At 40.0% G+C, this 17,756-nt stretch overlaps 1 protein-coding gene across 1 annotated transcript in view; it reads left to right on the plus strand.

The window, feature by feature from the left end:
- Positions 1 to 383: 383 nt before the first annotated feature.
- PTPRO (protein tyrosine phosphatase receptor type O) overlaps positions 384 to 17,756 on the plus strand; it is a 228,119-nt gene continuing 210,746 nt past the window's right edge. Inside the window, exon 1 of the mRNA XM_057318901.1 lies at positions 384 to 846. Coding sequence (XP_057174884.1) covers positions 772 to 846 — 75 coding nt within the window. The 5' untranslated portion in view covers positions 384 to 771. The remainder of the gene's footprint in view (positions 847 to 17,756) is intronic.

A 17,756-nucleotide genomic window follows, 5' to 3' on the forward strand; every position in this document is an offset into this window, starting at 1 on the left:
TGAAATTTATAAGAGCTGATTTCAAATGGAAGGTGTATATAATCGTACTGTTTCCTCCTGAGTAGTAGTGGGATGGAGAGAATGGAATCCTCCCCAACAAACACACACGCAGGCACCGCGCACTCCAACACTACAATCACAATCACCAGTTCCCTCCAAGTGTTTCTGTGCTTTTATAATCGCAACTGAGAGAAGACGTAGGAAGACTAAGAGACTGGGATCCCGTCCCCAAGTTGCTCAAGAGAAGTCAGGGAAACCCCGCACAACTCGTGAGTCCTAGAGACTGTGGAAAGGGTTGGGGCGGAGCTTGGAGTGGGGGCTGTCCAGCGATAAGAGGCGGCAGGCGGACCCTGGTGGGAGGGCTGGGAGGCTGCTGTCACTTTATGAGTCCGCGGCGCAGAGTGAGAGTGTCCTGCTGCCAGAGGACCGGGGCGGGCTGGGCGCAGGGCCCCCGCCTCTCGCTCACCACGCGGACCCCGCGGCTGCACCGGCAGCCTCGGTGGCGGAGGAGGCAGAGCCTCGCCCACTCCCATCCCCACCCTCTCCATCCTTAGCTGTTAAAGAACAGCAGCGCCTGGCACGTTCCGGGTGGACCCCCGGCGCAGAAGAGGAAAGGGAGCAGGCGCAAGGGGACTGGAAAGGCAGCATGCGCCCGCCGGGAGCAGCCTCGGCGCCCACGGTCTGAGGCGATAGCCTCAGTTCGCCATTGTGAGCCTCCGCCGGGGGAGCTCGCAGGCGCCGCCGTCCCCCTGGGTCCCCTTCGGCACCGTGATGGGGCACCTGCCTACAAAACCGCGCGGCGGCCGCCGCCTCCTGTCTCTGCTCTGGCTCTTTGTGCTGCTCAAGGTAGGGAAGCGTCCCCCCCACACCCGGCGCCCCGGCTGTCCTGCCCGCGTCCGCGCTCCGACGCCCCGGCTCTGCCGCGGGGGAGCGGCGCGCCCCGGGGCGCGATGGCCCGGCCCCTGGAAGCGCCGGCTGTGCAGCCTGGGCGCAAGCTTTGTTGTCTTTGCCTGTGCGTGTTCCCGGCGGTTTGGAGGAATGGGGTAGAAGAACAAGGAAGTTTGCTCTCTCCAGCTTTCACCCTTTGTGCTCTTTTACCACCGCTGGTATCCAGATCAAAGGTGGGCTTGTTAATTAGTGTTCCACCAGGCAAAATGAGGTCACTTTTCCTTCTGGTCCCTAGTGCACCTTACCACTCTGTACCCAACGGTGTGTACTGCTGCTTTGTCTTAATTTACTTTCTCCTGGAATTATTCACCTGGGGCTGAGCTCCCTGTCCTCAAAAAGACTGCCCGGTGGGTCGTGAGCATGGTTTTCTTTGAACGAGTGTCAGCTTGAGCCCGGAGGGGACTCTTCTTCCCAAGTCTTCATCTTCAACCTGATAATTCCCTTTACAAAGTCTTTAGACTTTCCCCCACCTTATTTACAAAGGCTGGTACCTTTAAATTTAAATGACAGAAAAATCTGTAAAATTAACTTTTTTTGAGTTTTCTTTGCATTATGCTGCTTTACGCTGTTATTTTGAGAAAAATGAAAGCGGGCTGCTTTTTTTTTAATCCTAATTTGACAACTGTACTGCACGTAAAATCTTAAAACAAATTTCAGCTAGATGTTTGCTTGGAAAGTAATGTGAAGTTGTGAGATAATTGTCTACCACTTGTGTCTTCAGTGTGTCTGTTTTAGTTTTGTCACAGTCCTTCCTTTCCTTTCCTGGCTAAGTGGTGTCTCGACAGGTGACTGGGAGCTATCCTTTCAGCACCACCGTGATAGCTACCTTAGAAATGGATGGAACATTAATGGATACAAATGTTTCCTTACCAAAGGAAAAAGTCACTTTTTGCTTACATGCACCATTAATTATGAATGCTTGACAAGGAGATAGTGGAACAGGACCAATGGATTGAGAACAGCATCAATTCTAAATATTCCATGTTTTTATCTTAATAGAAAATAGGAAAAATTGTTTCAAGGAGAAAGAGCTACAGAGTGAATAAATAAAATTCTAAAACATATTTAATATGCTTTTACATTTTTCTTAAGTTGATAATTATAATTTTATTTAAAATCTGGTAAATAACAATCAGTCTAGGAAATTGCTCTTTAGCACACACCACAATTGTATTAGACTTATTTAAGTTTTCTATTAATTTTTCTATATGTTAAATTCTGTCATAATTATTATGTCTATGCAACACTTGTCATGAATCCAAAGTGGGAAATTGTATCACCACACATTTTTCTAAGTAACAGCTAAGACTTACATGTATGACATCCTATCCAAACCCAACCTTTGGCACAACTGCAGGTTTTCATTTGAATTCTTCATTATGTGTGAGAATTTCAGTAATGGTCAAATAATGGGTTCGAGAGTGGGGGTAGAGTGCTGCAATTAAAATGTAAAAACTGTGGCAAAACTTTTAATGAAAACTTGATATAGATGAGAGAAAATGCAGTCAATGTTGGCATAATGGTATTCTCAGTGATGTAAGAGAGGTTCACCCTGTTCCACACAATAGGTGTATTTTTGCACATTTGTAGATTGGTGTCAATTATGGTTAACTGCATCACATAGTAAATACATTGATAAGGCTTGTCATTTAAATAAATATTATAATGGGACAACTAATTTTGTAGAACAAGTCATTACCCTTTATTTTATGTAAATGCAGTGTTGTGTCACCAGGATATAAAGTATATCAGAGGAAAAAAAATATATGTATATATACTGAAAACCCACCATGCGCCAGTCTTCCAGATATTTCACATATGCTATTTCATTAATCTTATTTTGTTACAGTTGACAAGTAATATTCAAAGTATTAAATTGGGCACAAAGGATAATGCATTTACATTTGGGAATAGCATATTACATGATAAATATGGTACATCATATAATCTCTTTATGATTTGGAAATACATTTGCATTCAAGGTCTTGAATAAGTGTCAGCAAAGTAGATCTGAAAATAATTCCGTTATTAAATAGCACATTGTTGATTGAATCTCAGTGATAAGATCTGTGCGCTGAGTCAGAAACAAACCATTTATCCAACCTCCCAAAAATCTCTGTGGCTCTCATTATGTCAACAAATCTTTCACTACGCCACATGAACTATCTTCTATATAAGAATGAAAAGTCCTAAAAGCCATAAAGTTAGAGAAACCAAAATGGGAGGCTTGATTTATAGTTGTATCTTTTCCACAAATCAGGAGCTAGCAGCTGGGTATAAGAGATGGGAAAGTCTGAAACTTTGAATCTGTATGATTGGCTATAACCAATTTCATTGAGATAGCCTAAATGTGCCTGGCCACAGAAGTTTTGTGCATGATTCCTTATCCACAACTAAGTGATAAGAACATTTAATCAACCATCTCAGACTGTCTAAATCATCCACTGTATGTTATGAGACTAATATCTGCATAAGCACAATATGGATTATGAAATTTTAAAATTTCATAATCAACATTGATGACATATATAAAAATAGAAAAAAAAAGTAAAACTCTGTTATCAAGTATACTGGGAGCCTACCAATCTGAAAATCTTCTACCCACATATGAATGTAAATGGAGTATTTATCTGATGAGTCTTCCCCTTGCTCATCTTCCCAGCATTCCCCGTGAAAACAATGTAATTTCTCTCACCTATCCCATCTTTACTAAACCTCTTCCTGAAAATTGCTTCCTGTATCAGTTCACTCCATATCAGTATTTTGTCAACTAAGATGCAAATTGTAGAATATGACATCATAGGAGTTTAAATTCTGCCTTCCCTGAAATGGTCCTCATTAGTAGTCAAGTGGAGTGTTTCCCTAAACTCATAGGCGTGGCATGAATCCTTCTTTCTTTCCTTAACCTCCTCTCTCTTATTTTCTTCCGGGTCTGCTCTTACCTGATATATAATCAAAGAACATTAAATTTGAAAGAAGCCTTAGTTATATTATCTGAAAAGAGGCTTATGTTTAATTTTATAAAGCATGAGTGCTATGATGTTGGCCATACTACTCCTGTTAAGGAGAAATAACCACTCTCCAAGGTCTGTCTGCCTTTCTCCACTTCTCTGTCTCTCCTTCTCTCCTTCTCTCCCACCCCTCTCTCTTTCACACGTGAACACACACACACACACACGCACACACACAGAAGTTTCACTTCCACGTGGAGCTTTAATTCACATTCTATATTACACAGGATTGGCCAATGAACCATAATCTTTTCATCTTTCTGGAGCATCCTAACCCACCCTCCTCGCAATGAAGTTGGCTGTCATTAACTCCTCTGTCAACTGACTCCTTTGATAAATGTTGTTTCCTACCTTTTATTTTTATCTTATTTTATTTTTTCGTTGCCAACCTTTTAGAGAAACCCTTTCACATATGACATCCTCAGTAAGCTGAAGAATGTTTACTTGGCTGGGCTTCTACTGGGGATTGGGTAGTAATGCTCCACTATATGCGTGTTTGCCTTTGTTCGTTGTTGTGTGACAGACTGTTGTTATATTCAGGAATAAAAAATCCACACCTTACCTCAGCCTCATTTTGGTCCATCTGAAAACACACAATCTATATGCATAAGTAATTAGAAATGACCTAAGAGTTGTATTTTATTTTTAAATGTAGCACCATGTCTAGCATCTAAATAACCAACCTAAAGGTATTTAAACTCCTGACAACTTGAGTCTTGGGGGTTTGCAAAGGCCCTTTGGTGTTGGGTAGAGTTGGCGCACTTATTTAGACCATTGTGATTGGTAGCAGTGTGGCCCGATAAAAGGCTTAAGAGGAATGACCGCAGACATTTATTTCTCATTTTCTTCCTGATTTAATACCTTCAGGTGCACAGTTCAGTGCTGTTGCATTTCCAGAAGTAGAGACCCATCGCAATGACTAGCTTTACTAGGAAGGACCTAGTATGCTCATTTTATCACTCCAAATACATTTATTTTTGAAATAAAGGAAAGTATATTGTACTTTTTGTCTTCCACTGTGCTTGTATGCAGAATTAGGCAAATAATAGAACCTTCATAAACAGAATGCAAATTTGCAGCATTATGTAGTTTCTGACTGAGAAATGTTAAATACCATAATACTGCCTTTCGAACACATCTTTAAGGAAAACTTGAGAAAATTATCATTATGTGAATTAAATTATTATAATTACAATGAAATCATTACACAAAAAATAATAAAATGTTACCAGTTCTCTATGTTAAGAACTTATTAAAATTATAAATCAAAACACCAAGTGTTATTTTTTCCAAAACTATAGAACTCTTGGTTGCTCATTTATTCACCATTGTTACCCCAGCTGCTATGTGTGATCATCAAATGAAAAAACAGAGTTGAAATAATAGGGGAAATAGCTTTCATTACCTCTATATGTGGCCTGCAGCTTTAGCCAATGCCCAGCTACACAGGTTATGTTCTTGCTCCCTCTTCCATATCATCATTCTTCTGTGACCACTACCAACTACAACTGACAAAGATTTCTGCATGCTTCTAACAGAAATCCCTCTAATTTTTGCCATAGCTTTGCCTTTGAGAGATGAAGCCTTTTCTACACCCTTGTCTTTTTTTTTTAATTTTTTATTATGTTATGTTAGTCACCATACAGTACATCATTAGTTTTTGATATAATGTTCCATGATTCATTGTTTGCCTATAACACCCAGGGCTCCATGCGATACATGCCCTCCTTAATACCCATCACTGGCCTAGCCCAATTCTCCACCCTCCTCCCCTCTGAAACTCTCAGTTTGTTTCCCAGAGTCCATAGATTTTCGTGGTTCATTTCCCCTTCTCTTTACCTCCCCTTCATTCTTCCCTTCCTTCTCCTACTGATCTCCCTGCTATTTCTTATGTTCCATAAATGAGTGAAACCATATGATACTTGTCTTTCTCTGCTTGACTTATTTCACTTAGCATCATCTCCTCCAGTCCCTTCCACGTTGCTGCAAATGTTGGGTAATCATTCTTTCTGATGGCTGAGTAATATTCCACTGTGTATATGGACCACATCTTCTTTATCCATTCGTCTGTTGAAGGGCATCTCGGCTCCTTGCACAGTTTAGCTATTTACACCCTAGTCTTGGTTCTATCTATGGTAGTGTTTAATCCAGGAGCATCACTCAAAGCCTTAAAGAACTCTTCGATGATGGCCTCAAAGGCCCATTAAGCTGTTTCTACTTAAATAAATATGTGAGACACTTCTTTGGGCACTGTGCCCTTGATTTGAGGAGTGAAAACAAAGTTAATACAGCACAAGTAGAATGAGCAAGAGGGTGCATGGGGTGGGGAGATGAAGTTAAAGGCAGAATACAAAGACTCGTATCCTCTTCTCTCCTGGTGCTATTGGCTCCAACAGGTTCCTTACTGTTCCTACCAGCTATTCAGAACAATATGTAAATAACCTTATTAAGCACCTCTCATGTAATCTACAATCACTAATTACTCCTAATTAGTAAGTTTGTCCTTTCACAAGCTTGTCCTAGATCTCCAGAGTGCTGATCCTTAGTTGTTGTTTTTTTCTTTCCTCTGAACATGGCACTTTCCAATTTATTTCTATAAGTACAACCGTATCTTATCCCTGTGTCAGAAAATCATTCTCAACTCTTTCATTTAGAATCTCGTTCTCTAGTGAAAGAAGTCTGCTTTCCTAGACGTTGCAGTCACCTAAAAGGCCAACGCCTTTTACTTCTGAACATATTAAAACCACCAAACAAACAGAGGATATTTGAAACAAGGTTGTAGTGGTTTCTTGATAAGAAAGGTTTGTCCTTTCCTTTTTGTCAGGAAATTGAGATGAAAGAGGGGAAAATGATAAAAGCTTGGGAAAATACTTCAGAAACCAGAGTTGGAAATAGGACTCCGAGTTTGAGAATTATATTACAAATTATAAATATGCATAATAATTTCTATAAGAAAATGAATATAGGGAAAATTAGGGAATCAAGTGAAAAAGTTTGAGGAACACAATTGTATTGCCATCCTTCTATTTATATGCAAATAAGTGTGTTTCCTTATTGAATACTCTTCCTTTATTCGGTTTCCCACTCTTCCTGAATAGGAATGCTATGCAACTCATTTTTCTAACAAAACTGTTCTTATCATAAAGTGAATTAAAACAAATGAACCTGGTAATTTTTGAACCCTTATCAACAAATAAAAAGAATTTCTCTACAATGCGGGGGTCCAAAATCAGAATTGTGTTTTGTAATACTAGTGTGTATGTGAATTTAAATGATGGATGTTTCCCTTTCTCTGTATCACCTCATTTAACTGTTTTTCAGATAGCTGAGACTTTGTTTTGTTTTTTTCTCTTTCCGCCTGCCTACTTTTTTATAGTAGATTATTTATGTGTGAGAAATTATCATGGGTCTACCAGGCCCTCCGTCCTGTTCTTTCATCATGGCCCTCCTACTGACCAAGTGGAATGCAGAGAAATTTCTGTCCCTTGTTGCCTTTGCCCTTAACCCATATCAGAGACCATTTGTAGCTCTGTGTACTGATCTAGACTGCGATTCCCTCTTGGTTCCTCCCACAGGAGCTTGGGATTGGCATGTACAAACCAGATGTTGGATAATTCCATAGAATCTGCAGTGCCCTTTGTGTATTTGGTCTGATACAAGGTCTGGTTTCTAAGGCCTTCTACCCTACTTTCTGAATCGGGATTTATTTTGATTAACTCTAGCATTACTACCCTTTGATCCTGGCTTTACCTTCTGGTTAATCTCTCCCTGTCATTTAGATTCCTTGAAAGAGCATCCTATAAACTTTTTTGGCTGACTAGTCTTTCCCCAAAACCAGAACGGTCACATTGAGAAGTTATTTTTCTTCTTGAATTCACATTGAGAAGTTACTTTTCTTCTTCAACACTAAGTCTGTCTTTCAGATTCCAGGATGATGATTTGCGGTCCAGTTCCACTCAGTTAATCAAACATTGATTGAATATCTATTGTGTGCCAGGAATTGTGCTAGATGTGTTGTAGGTACAGGAATGGGTAACAGTCAGTTGCATCCTCACAAATGACAGAGTGGAAAAATAGACATAGAAAAAGTCATTAAAATGTAGTGAGGTTTTGTTTGTTTAGTGGAGGAAACCATGGTAATATGCTAGAAGAGAGAATATATCTCATGGTTTCAGAGATGGTTTCTTAAAAAGTGCCCTGAGCTTAGCCCGAGTTAGGTTAAGAAATATGGACACAAAGACAGAGAAAACTGCATGAGCAAAGGCCCAATGTTGTGAAAAGCAGGGCAGTGTTTAGGAAAATACAAGTGTGTACAAAAGGAAAGGGAGTGATAGATGCCAGGTCAGGGAGACTCCTGTATCCTGTGCCGAAAAGTAGGATCTTTATTTTCTAGGTGAAGAGGATCACTGAAGCAAGGTTAGCCAAGGCTTAGTGGGGTATGATTTGCATTTCAAGAGAGCTTTTGGCTGTAAGAAAGGTTATCCTGAAGGTGGAGCAGGCCTGGAAGCGGTTCAAGTGCTAGGAGGTTATTATAATGGTCCAATTAAGAGATGACAAATGTTGACCCCAGGGTGTTGGGAAAAGACACTAAAAGAAGAGAGACAATGTTAAAAATAGTGAAACTGACAAGACTGGTTAGATGTGGAGAACTGCCGAGAAGGTAATTTTCATGCTAATTTCCAGGTAACTGACAACTTTCTTTGCCTGAAATGTTGCAGTTTTAACAATGTGTACTGGACAGTGTCCATCCTCCAGCTCAGCTTATCCCTGTCGCCATCATGCTTAGTGCTATTATTCCTGCTCCACACCTTTATTAACGGTCCCTTGATTAAACTATCTAGGATTTCCCCTGAGTGTTCTACGGGGAACTTGACTGTTATGGGACATGATGAATTTAGTGGAAAGACTCTTGAGTTTGAAGTGCCAAAAAACCGCCACACAAGTACTTATTAGATATGAGTCTCATGTCCTGAGGAGATGGCAGGCCTGGAGATGTGAATGGGGATCTCCCAGCGGAGAGCAAGGTGGAGAAGGGCAGTGGGCCACAATGGGCCTTGAGGGGCACTAACATTTTATTAGGAACCTAAGAAGATGAAGAAGAAACAGCCAGAGAAGTACAAGAGGAAAGCAGAATCAAAGAAATCCCGGGTCTAGGAAATTGCAAGTGGGAAAGATTGGCGAAAAGCATCCAACGCAATAGAAAAATCCTATAAGCTAAGATCTGGAAAATATCCTTGGACAGGAAAATCGGTAGGCTGTTGGTCTCTGTGGCACTTGGGAGGAGCTGAGGAGTAGAGAACCGGCCACTGATTTGTCAAGAGCATAGGCATCAGGTCAGAGACACCGGACTTCTATCTTACCAACCAGCGGGATGTGGAGAAAGTTGTTTCTCTTGTGTGCGGGGCCCCTTCGGCAATCTGTTGAATTTATCTCACAGGATAATTGTTAGGCAGGAGTAAGTGAGCTAATGGCCATAAAGGACTTTAAACTGTGCCTAGAATACAGTAAGCACTCAATAAGTGTTACGTAGAGAAATAAAAAAAGAAGGCAAGAAATAAGATGGTGAAAATAGCTAAAGCAAAGTTAAAGAGGTCGAACAATAAACATGCGTCTAGGGCCGCATCTTCCAAAATATGCTTCATGGAACATGCGAGTTGCAGTGTCAACAGATACTAACACAAGCACTTCTGTGGTAACAGGAATTTGGGAAATAATCTATTTAACTTTGTTTAAACTACTATTAATTCATTGATTATTATTATTTTTTGTACCAGGACTTCTCAGAACCTCCATGATGTTAATATGCATCGTGTTTTCCAGAAGGGATATCTAGCAGTAGCATTTCCCAAGTTTGATTGTAGAATTCATTTTCTAAAAATAATTTATGGGAATAGTGATTATACTCTAAGAAACAGTAGCAATGCTTGTACACTCGACACTTCCTTTTTTCCCCTTACCACTCTTTTTTTAAAAATGAGCAATATAACCTTAATGATAGGAGAAACATGGCAGCAAGATCAGTTATAATTTAAATCTCAAAATCAGAAGAATTTGCATGAAGAAAAGCAACCACTCCCAACTTTCTTATCAGGGATTGATGTTTAAGAAACTCTCTCAGAAGAAAAAAAAATGTACATATTCTCTTTATTTTATGAATTATGCTAACTCTAGTTTTGGTAACTGTATATACAAAAAGGTTCTTTGGCCTTTGGGTATTAAAAAATGGAAAATTCAGTTTAACCTTATTCTCTAATATAATTATCTTAATATAAAACTTGAGAGAACAATATGTTTTGTTCAGTATTTTTTGTCTTTAATTTTATTGCCAATTGGTTATAAATGGTGGACTCACTATCAGCTGAGAGGCGGCCGTTCCACTTTTAGACACCCATTTCGTTGTTTGGTTGGTTTGGCTTTGAGATGGACTATTTCTGGTTGTAGCTTTCACACATTACTACTATCTCGGTTTCACGTTAGTGGAGCACTGTGTTGTGACTGTTTCTGCCTTCTTGCGTGTTCTGAGTAATCGCTTGCCAACAGACCTGACAGGTGATAAAGATAAAATGTGAGAAGCTTGTCATCTCTCTGTCCTGTCCTCAGCCGTCCGTCATATCACTTCAAGCAGTTTATACCAGTCCACATTTTCTGCTTGTTACCCTTTCTTCTCTTTCGTGGCCAAAATAGCCAGTTGGATGGAAGGCAGCTCTCATTCTTCCCAGTAGGAGCCCATGAGGAACCATGATAAGGGTTTGAGAGTGCTAGAGTGGGAAAATTGCGTGGTCCATAACAAGCATTTTATAAATGCAGATTTTATTTTATTCTCATCTCTGTTCAAAGGATATTTCCTCAACATGTCTTTCATGAACAACGAATCTAGAACCTCCCCATCAGGGGTGCTTGGGTGGCTCAGTTTGTTAAGCATCAGACTCTTGATCTCAGCTCACGTCTGGATCTCAGGGTCATGAGTTCAAGCCCCGTGTTGGGCTCCATGCTTGGTGGGGGGCCTACTTAAAAAAAAGAGTCTCCCTAAAAATTTACCACTTTTACCCAGGTTTATTTTCTTCAGAGAATGTCTCACTCATCATGTGACATTGTACTGGATCTTTATTATGACTCGCTCCCCCGTGGGAAGGCTTGTAGTTTCCATAACACAGCAAGGACTTTATCCATTGTGTTCGTGCTGTACCCCCAGCTGCTAGAAGAGCACCTGGACCACGGTATGTGCACAGGAAATACTTGCTGAATAAATGAATGAATGTTGAATGAGTAAATGGGGTGAGAATGGTCAAGTAGAAATTAGGGGACAGTCTCAAGAGGAAGAGTAGGATGCAGGCATGCGGGGGCAGAGAAGGGAGGTGCTGCACAGCGAGATGAAGTAAGAGGGAGAGTCTGTCAGGTAGGGGGTGCTGAGTGGGGCGTGGGAGGGAGGGAATCAGAATGAAGAATGGTCTGGAAACGTTGCTTTGTTGATCTTGTGGAGGAAGCAAAGGCTTTATTATAAGTGAAAATGAACTCTTTTAGACACCAAGATAAGTTCCTCACATATTTTTTTTCTTGCTATTTTATTAAGTCAGAATAAACCACTAAGGACAAAAGATGTGTGTGGCCAAGCAGCAGATGGGGTTTCTTGTGTGATGAATTCTTATCTGTGGTACAGTAAAAACTCAGAATTTTGATCATTTATTCTCTGTCTTATTCACTGTGTGTATAATATACTTTAGCTTCTAAAACAAAGGAGCTTCAGAGTTCTTAAAGTCTGAAAGTGTGTTCTCTTCTTGGCTTTACAATTTGAAAATATCTAAATGAAAAGAATTTTATAAACAATGTTTTTCCCCATTTTTCTCTCACCATGCATGTCGATGTACTCAGATTGGCTCTCGACCTCTAAACTCATTTTTAGAAACTCACATAACTAATTGGAGCTAGACAATAAATCATTGCTTTTCTATAATACTTAGAACTTATATTTTCTTTACTCCTAAAAATAAGATTTTTAAATGCATATAAGTACTTCGTAGAAAAAATTTTTAATGGATTTTATGGATGTCCTTTCCCATATAAGGTCCCAACAGGTAATTTTATACAGAAATTAATGGTAATTTTCACACTCAGTTGAAGTATTAGATAATAAATATTTCATTATCCAGGGCACCTGGGTGGCTCAGCTAGTTAAACATCTGACTTAGGCTCAGGTCATGATCTCAGGATGGTGAGATTGAGGCCCCCTCCACCCTTGGCTTCACACTTAGCTGGGAGTCTTCTTCTCCCTCCACCCCTCCCCCCACTTGTGTTCCGGCACTCCCTCTCTAATAAATAAATAAAATCTTTAAAAATAAATAAACAAATAAATATTTCATTGTCCAAATATGGACAGTTAAACGGGCTGATTAAATTAGTGTTGTATTCATTAAAATGTTAGTATATATCCACCAAAAACCTGGATTGTCAAGATTTTCAAATGGCAAAAATACAAAAGTATGATTAAAACAAATGCTCTGGGGCGCCTGGGTGGCACAGCGGTTAAGCGTCTGCCTTCGGCTCAGGGCGTGATCCCGGCGTTGTGGGATCGAGCCCCACATCAGGCTCCTCCGCTATGAGCCTGCTCCTCCCTCTCCCACTCCCCCTGCTTGTGTTCCCTCTCTCGCGGGCTGTCTCTATCTCTGTCAAATAAATAAATAAAATCTTAAAAAAAAAAAAATAAAACAAATGCTCTGACTTACGTAAATCAGTATTTCACTAGAGAATTGAAAGGCATTACATCAGCTTGTAATAGACCGATCTATATCTGTAGTCTACTCCTGTGCTGATAAAGTGTGGAAGTTTGGGTTAGTTGTAGTTTTTTTCTATTACTTTAATTTTGGTTTTGTTGGTCGATTCATTAATATCCTTTATAACTGAAAATAGACGAAAATTGTGATCAGATATTGATATACTCACAGATGCAGCTATTAACCACGATTCTGTGATTAATAAATTATTTTCCTTAAGTGTAATGATCCACAAACCTAGGTTTGTGGAACTCTTCAAGCACACATTTATGGGAGTCTCTTTCTGTCTCCGAGGGGTACACCAGGATTAGACTAATTAGACTACGTCATCCTTTCTCTGAGATAAACCAGGGATTTCTTCTGTAAGTCAAGTTGCTGGCCCATGAAATAGACATCCTGGTGAGATTGCTGTGGCATTTCTATTTACTTTGACATTGTGTTGAAAACTAAAGTGTAGTCATCAAACGGGAGTGCGCTTGCCAAATACCGCAAAGTAAAAGCATCATATTTACGATAAGCGCCAACGCCACTACCATAAGAAATGTCTTATTACTTGGATGTACTTAAAATTCCTAGATTTTATCTAGGAAGAAAAATGGGCTTCTTAAGTTTCTGAATAAGTTGATTAATAAGGTGAATAATAAAAAGCCAAGGGAATTGTATATTGTCTGCAATGTATTATTAAACCGTGAGTCATGTGGTCCTCCCTTAACGGACTATAGAAAAATCCTTCATAGATGCATGGAATGTATCGGTACAGTAGAGTTATTTACATATAGATACAGTGAAGGGACGTGGCCAGGTTCATTTTTTTCATCATCCCCGAGAAATTCCTCTACGGTCTCCCGTAGCTAAGTTATACTTTTTAATTAGTCTCTCGGAAATGACTATAGGCCTCACTCAAAATGGTTAGGTACTTGGGATTTGTAATATGGAAATTCTGGTGTTGTCAAAACTGTGTTAAAATGATTGCAGGGGCTTAGAATGAAGTATTATGGACTTAATCCTAAAAACAGCTTATCAGTTGCTGCTTTTTAATTAGCTGAAACTGTTAAAGCTGTGAAAAATCAGCCGTTCTTTCGAGGTGCTCCACATTGCTTCCTTGAATTCATTTTTTTGCATTTTTGCAACTCACAAAAGACAGCTGTATCTTCAAGTCCTTTTTCATCTGAGTGATGCACCATCTTCTTATTTATTTATTTTTTTGAAGGCTAATTGGGAACCTAATGAGAATCTTTCTATTGAGATTCTTGTTGCTGTGCCGAGGCCTTCAATTAGCCTTTTACTCTGTGGCTTCTGGAGGCTCTAAAGAGGGAGTTCTTAATTTGAAATCGCTAAGGAAGTCTGAATCAGGTGCGCATCGCCGTACACAAGAATTTGATAATAGTGGATTAAGAATTTGAAAACTAATACACGTTCACTGAGGAAACTGTGTCAAATACAGCATGCAGAAAAAGAGGAAAGTAGTCATTCCTACACACTCTCTTCCAAAATAACCACCATCTGGGGATATATCATTCCAAGTTTTTTCCAATGTCTGTGTATCTGAGTCTGTTAAAAAAAAAAAAGTATCAAATTATCCTGCTATTTCAGCATACTCTTTTCACTTAAATGTATTATGATAATTTTTTTCAAGCAGTTTCGGTCCTCTGGAATTTAGGACATTAGGCCATATGTCTTTGGGTCAATTGTATTCAACTCCCAATTGTATTTGCCTCAGTTAAGGATGTGGATGATTATACCTATCGATTATGACCACGAAGTGTTGGGGACCATGACCTATGTGTATGCCTCTCACTAGTGTGACTACTTAAGAATTAATCACAGAGAGGGATGCCTGGGTGGTGCCTCCATGAAGTGGCTTGACTCTTGGTTTCGGCTCAGGTTGCGATCTCGGGGTCTTGAGATCGAGCCTGGCATGGGGCTCCATGCTCAGCACGGAGTCTGTTTGAGATTCTCACTTGCCCTCTCCCTCTGCCCCTCCCCAACACGCTCTCTCTCTCAAATAAATAAATCTTTAAAAAAAAGAATTAATTACATAGAAAAACTTCAGATGCTGTATTTATTACCCATATCTCCTTAGCTAAATACCATGCATAAAAAAATTAAGAATATAGGTTTTCTAGTCAAAAATATGTGGGATTTCTGATCTTTTCACAGCAGACACAAATTACAGTGGCTGCCCAGATCACCATTCTTTCTGTGGCCACGTCTGCCATCTTCCCCACCACCTGCCCTTCTTAGAGGAAACCTCTTTCTGATTCATGTTCTGAAAGGTCATACCATACTCCTACTTGGCCTCAATGCCCTGGACAGAGTGATCAGTTAAGGGGGTGAACACCTGATCTACGATAAGCCCATTTGGGGATTGTGCCTCACTGATCATCGTCTTTGAGATGGGCATTGATCTAAGCCAAACCTATCAGAAGCTATCCCGGCAAGTATTTTCAAATTGGCAATGTTGGGGAAGAGTCTTCTCCTTTCAGTTGTGGAGCTATGACAGGAGCTAAGACACACAGAGCTAAGACATGAGCTTGGAAACTGTCCCCAACCATAAAACGGACTCACAAGAACCATTTGTTTTTTTTTTAACAGTATAGTTTCTTTTTAAGTTTTTATTTAAATTCCAGTTAGTTAACATACAGTGCAATGTCAGTTTCAAGTGTACAAGATAGTGATTCAGCACTTCCATACATCACCCTGTGCTCATCACAAGTACACTCCTTAATCCCCTTTACCTATTTCACCCAACCCCTCAACCCCAACCCTCTGGTAACCATCAGTTTGTTCTCTATAATTAAGAGTCCGATTCTTGCTCTGTCTCTCTCTTTCTTATTTTTTCCCCTTTGTTTGTTTTGTTTCTTCTTTTTTAAATGTTTTTTGAGATTTTATTTATTCATTTGAGAGAGAAAGAGCACGAGCAGAAGAGAGAGAGAGGGAGAGGGAGATGGAGAAGCAGACTCCCGGATGAGCAAGGATCCCAGGACCTGGAGATCATGACCTGAGCCAAAAGGAGAAGCTTAACCATCTGAGCCACCCAGGAGCCCCTGTCTGTTTCGTTTCTGACATTCCACATGTGAGTGACACTTTTTGACTGAAAAGGAGGGAGGAACAGTAGAGATTTCAACAAAGCTTCTTTTTTGCAAAGACTATCTCATTCTTCAGACGCCAGAGAGTTACTCCGCAGGTACTCAGAAAGATTACAAAACAGCAGTCTACTACAGTGCAATTCCATCGTAGCCAAGCAGGCATAATACCCATGCTTGGAATCTTTAAGTAATCTGAATCGGAGTGATGATATAACTTCATAGTAACCGGGGCACTTCCGAGAGTGAAGGGATCGTTATGCCAGGAGAGCAGACATAAGTTGGCCTGTTTCGGGAGAACCAGGACAGATGGTTACTCCCTCCTGAATATACTAACAAAAACGTCCAATGCAGAATGTACTAGCTCCTCACCCATCTCTGAAAACCAGTGGTCAACCTGAACAAGTTCAATTAGCGATATACAAGGAACTATAATTAACTTCATCAAAACATAAAATCTGCGCAGGAATGTTTATAGCAGCATTGTTTGTACTAGCCAAACACTGAAAATAACCAAAATGGCTTTCAATAAGCACATGGTTAAATGAGCTGTGATGCTTCCAGACCAGGCAATACTACTCAGCAGCTCTTGATGCACACAGCAACTTGAATGAACCTTGAGAAAATTATGCCGAGTGAAGAAAGCCAATCTCAAAAGGTTGCACACTGTAAGATTCCATTTCTATAATATCCTTGAAATAACAAAATTATGGAGATGAGAACGCATTCATGGTTGCCAAGGGTTTAAGATTAGGTGGCGAGGGGAGAGGTATAGAGAGCCTTGTGTTAATGGAAGAGTTGTGTATCTTGATTGTGGTGGTAGTTACATGACGTTGTCCATGTGATAAAGGTGTATAGGTCTATACATATTCATACACAAATAAGCACATAATGACTGGTGAAATCTGAATAAATTCTATGGATTGTACCAATGTCAGTTTCATAGTTTGGATATCTTCTTCTTTGGATATGTAAGACGTCAACGTTCGAAGAGGCAGGGTGAAGGGTGCATGAGACCTTCCCGTACATTTCTTTGCAACGTTCTATAAATCTGTAATTTTCTCAAAGAAAAAGTTTAACCAACCTTATTAAGTTCATTTGTTCATTTGTTCCTCCCTCCCTCCCTTTTCTCTTTCCTTCCTTCTTTCCTTCCTTCCTTCCTTCCTTCCTTCCTTCCTTCCTTCCTTCCTTCCTTCCTTCTTTCCTTTTCTTGTGCCTGGCACTCTGACTAGGGTTAATTAACTGACTAATTGACAGTTAGAGCCTTTTTCTTTTTTTTTTTTAAAGATTTTATTTATTTATTCGACAGAGATAGAGACAGCCAGCGAGAGAGGGAACACAAGCAGGGGGAGTGGGAGAGGAAGAAGCAGGCTCATAGCAGAGGAGCCTGATGTGGGGCTCGATCCCAGAACGCCGGGATCACGCCCTGAGCCGAACGCAGATGCTTAATGACTGAGCCACCCAGGTGCCCCTAGAGCCTTTTTCTTATAAGAACTGTCTCAGAAAGACAATAATTATACTTGCAGGGAAAGTAAAGATATCTAAGCAAATGTGAAAAAACTCAGGAAAATACCCAGGGATCCCAGTAAAGCCCCATTAGCCACAGACTCAAATGCATTATGAGGAAGGTTGGGTATTGAACTACATTCTTACAAGAGTTATCCACTGAGTTCTGGAAAGGACCACAGGTTATTGGCCCTTTCATAATTCCCATAACACCAATGTGAGAGACAACATTTTAATGACTCTTCAGAAAATAATTAAAAATGGAGTGATGGAAGTTACCATTGTGGGAAGTAAGGACAAAATACTTAATTGTTTAAGTGATAGCATTCTTCATTTCTTTTAGCAGTTATTAAGTAACATATCTGGAAATAAAATAAATAAATTAGGGTGAAATAGAAAGTGTAAGCCAAGTTAGGAGGTTCGAGTAGAACAGGAGA

The sequence above is a fragment of the Ursus arctos genome, unplaced genomic scaffold, assembly GCF_023065955.2.
Source record: "Ursus arctos isolate Adak ecotype North America unplaced genomic scaffold, UrsArc2.0 scaffold_26, whole genome shotgun sequence".
NCBI classification, from domain to species: Eukaryota; Metazoa; Chordata; class Mammalia; order Carnivora; family Ursidae; genus Ursus; species Ursus arctos.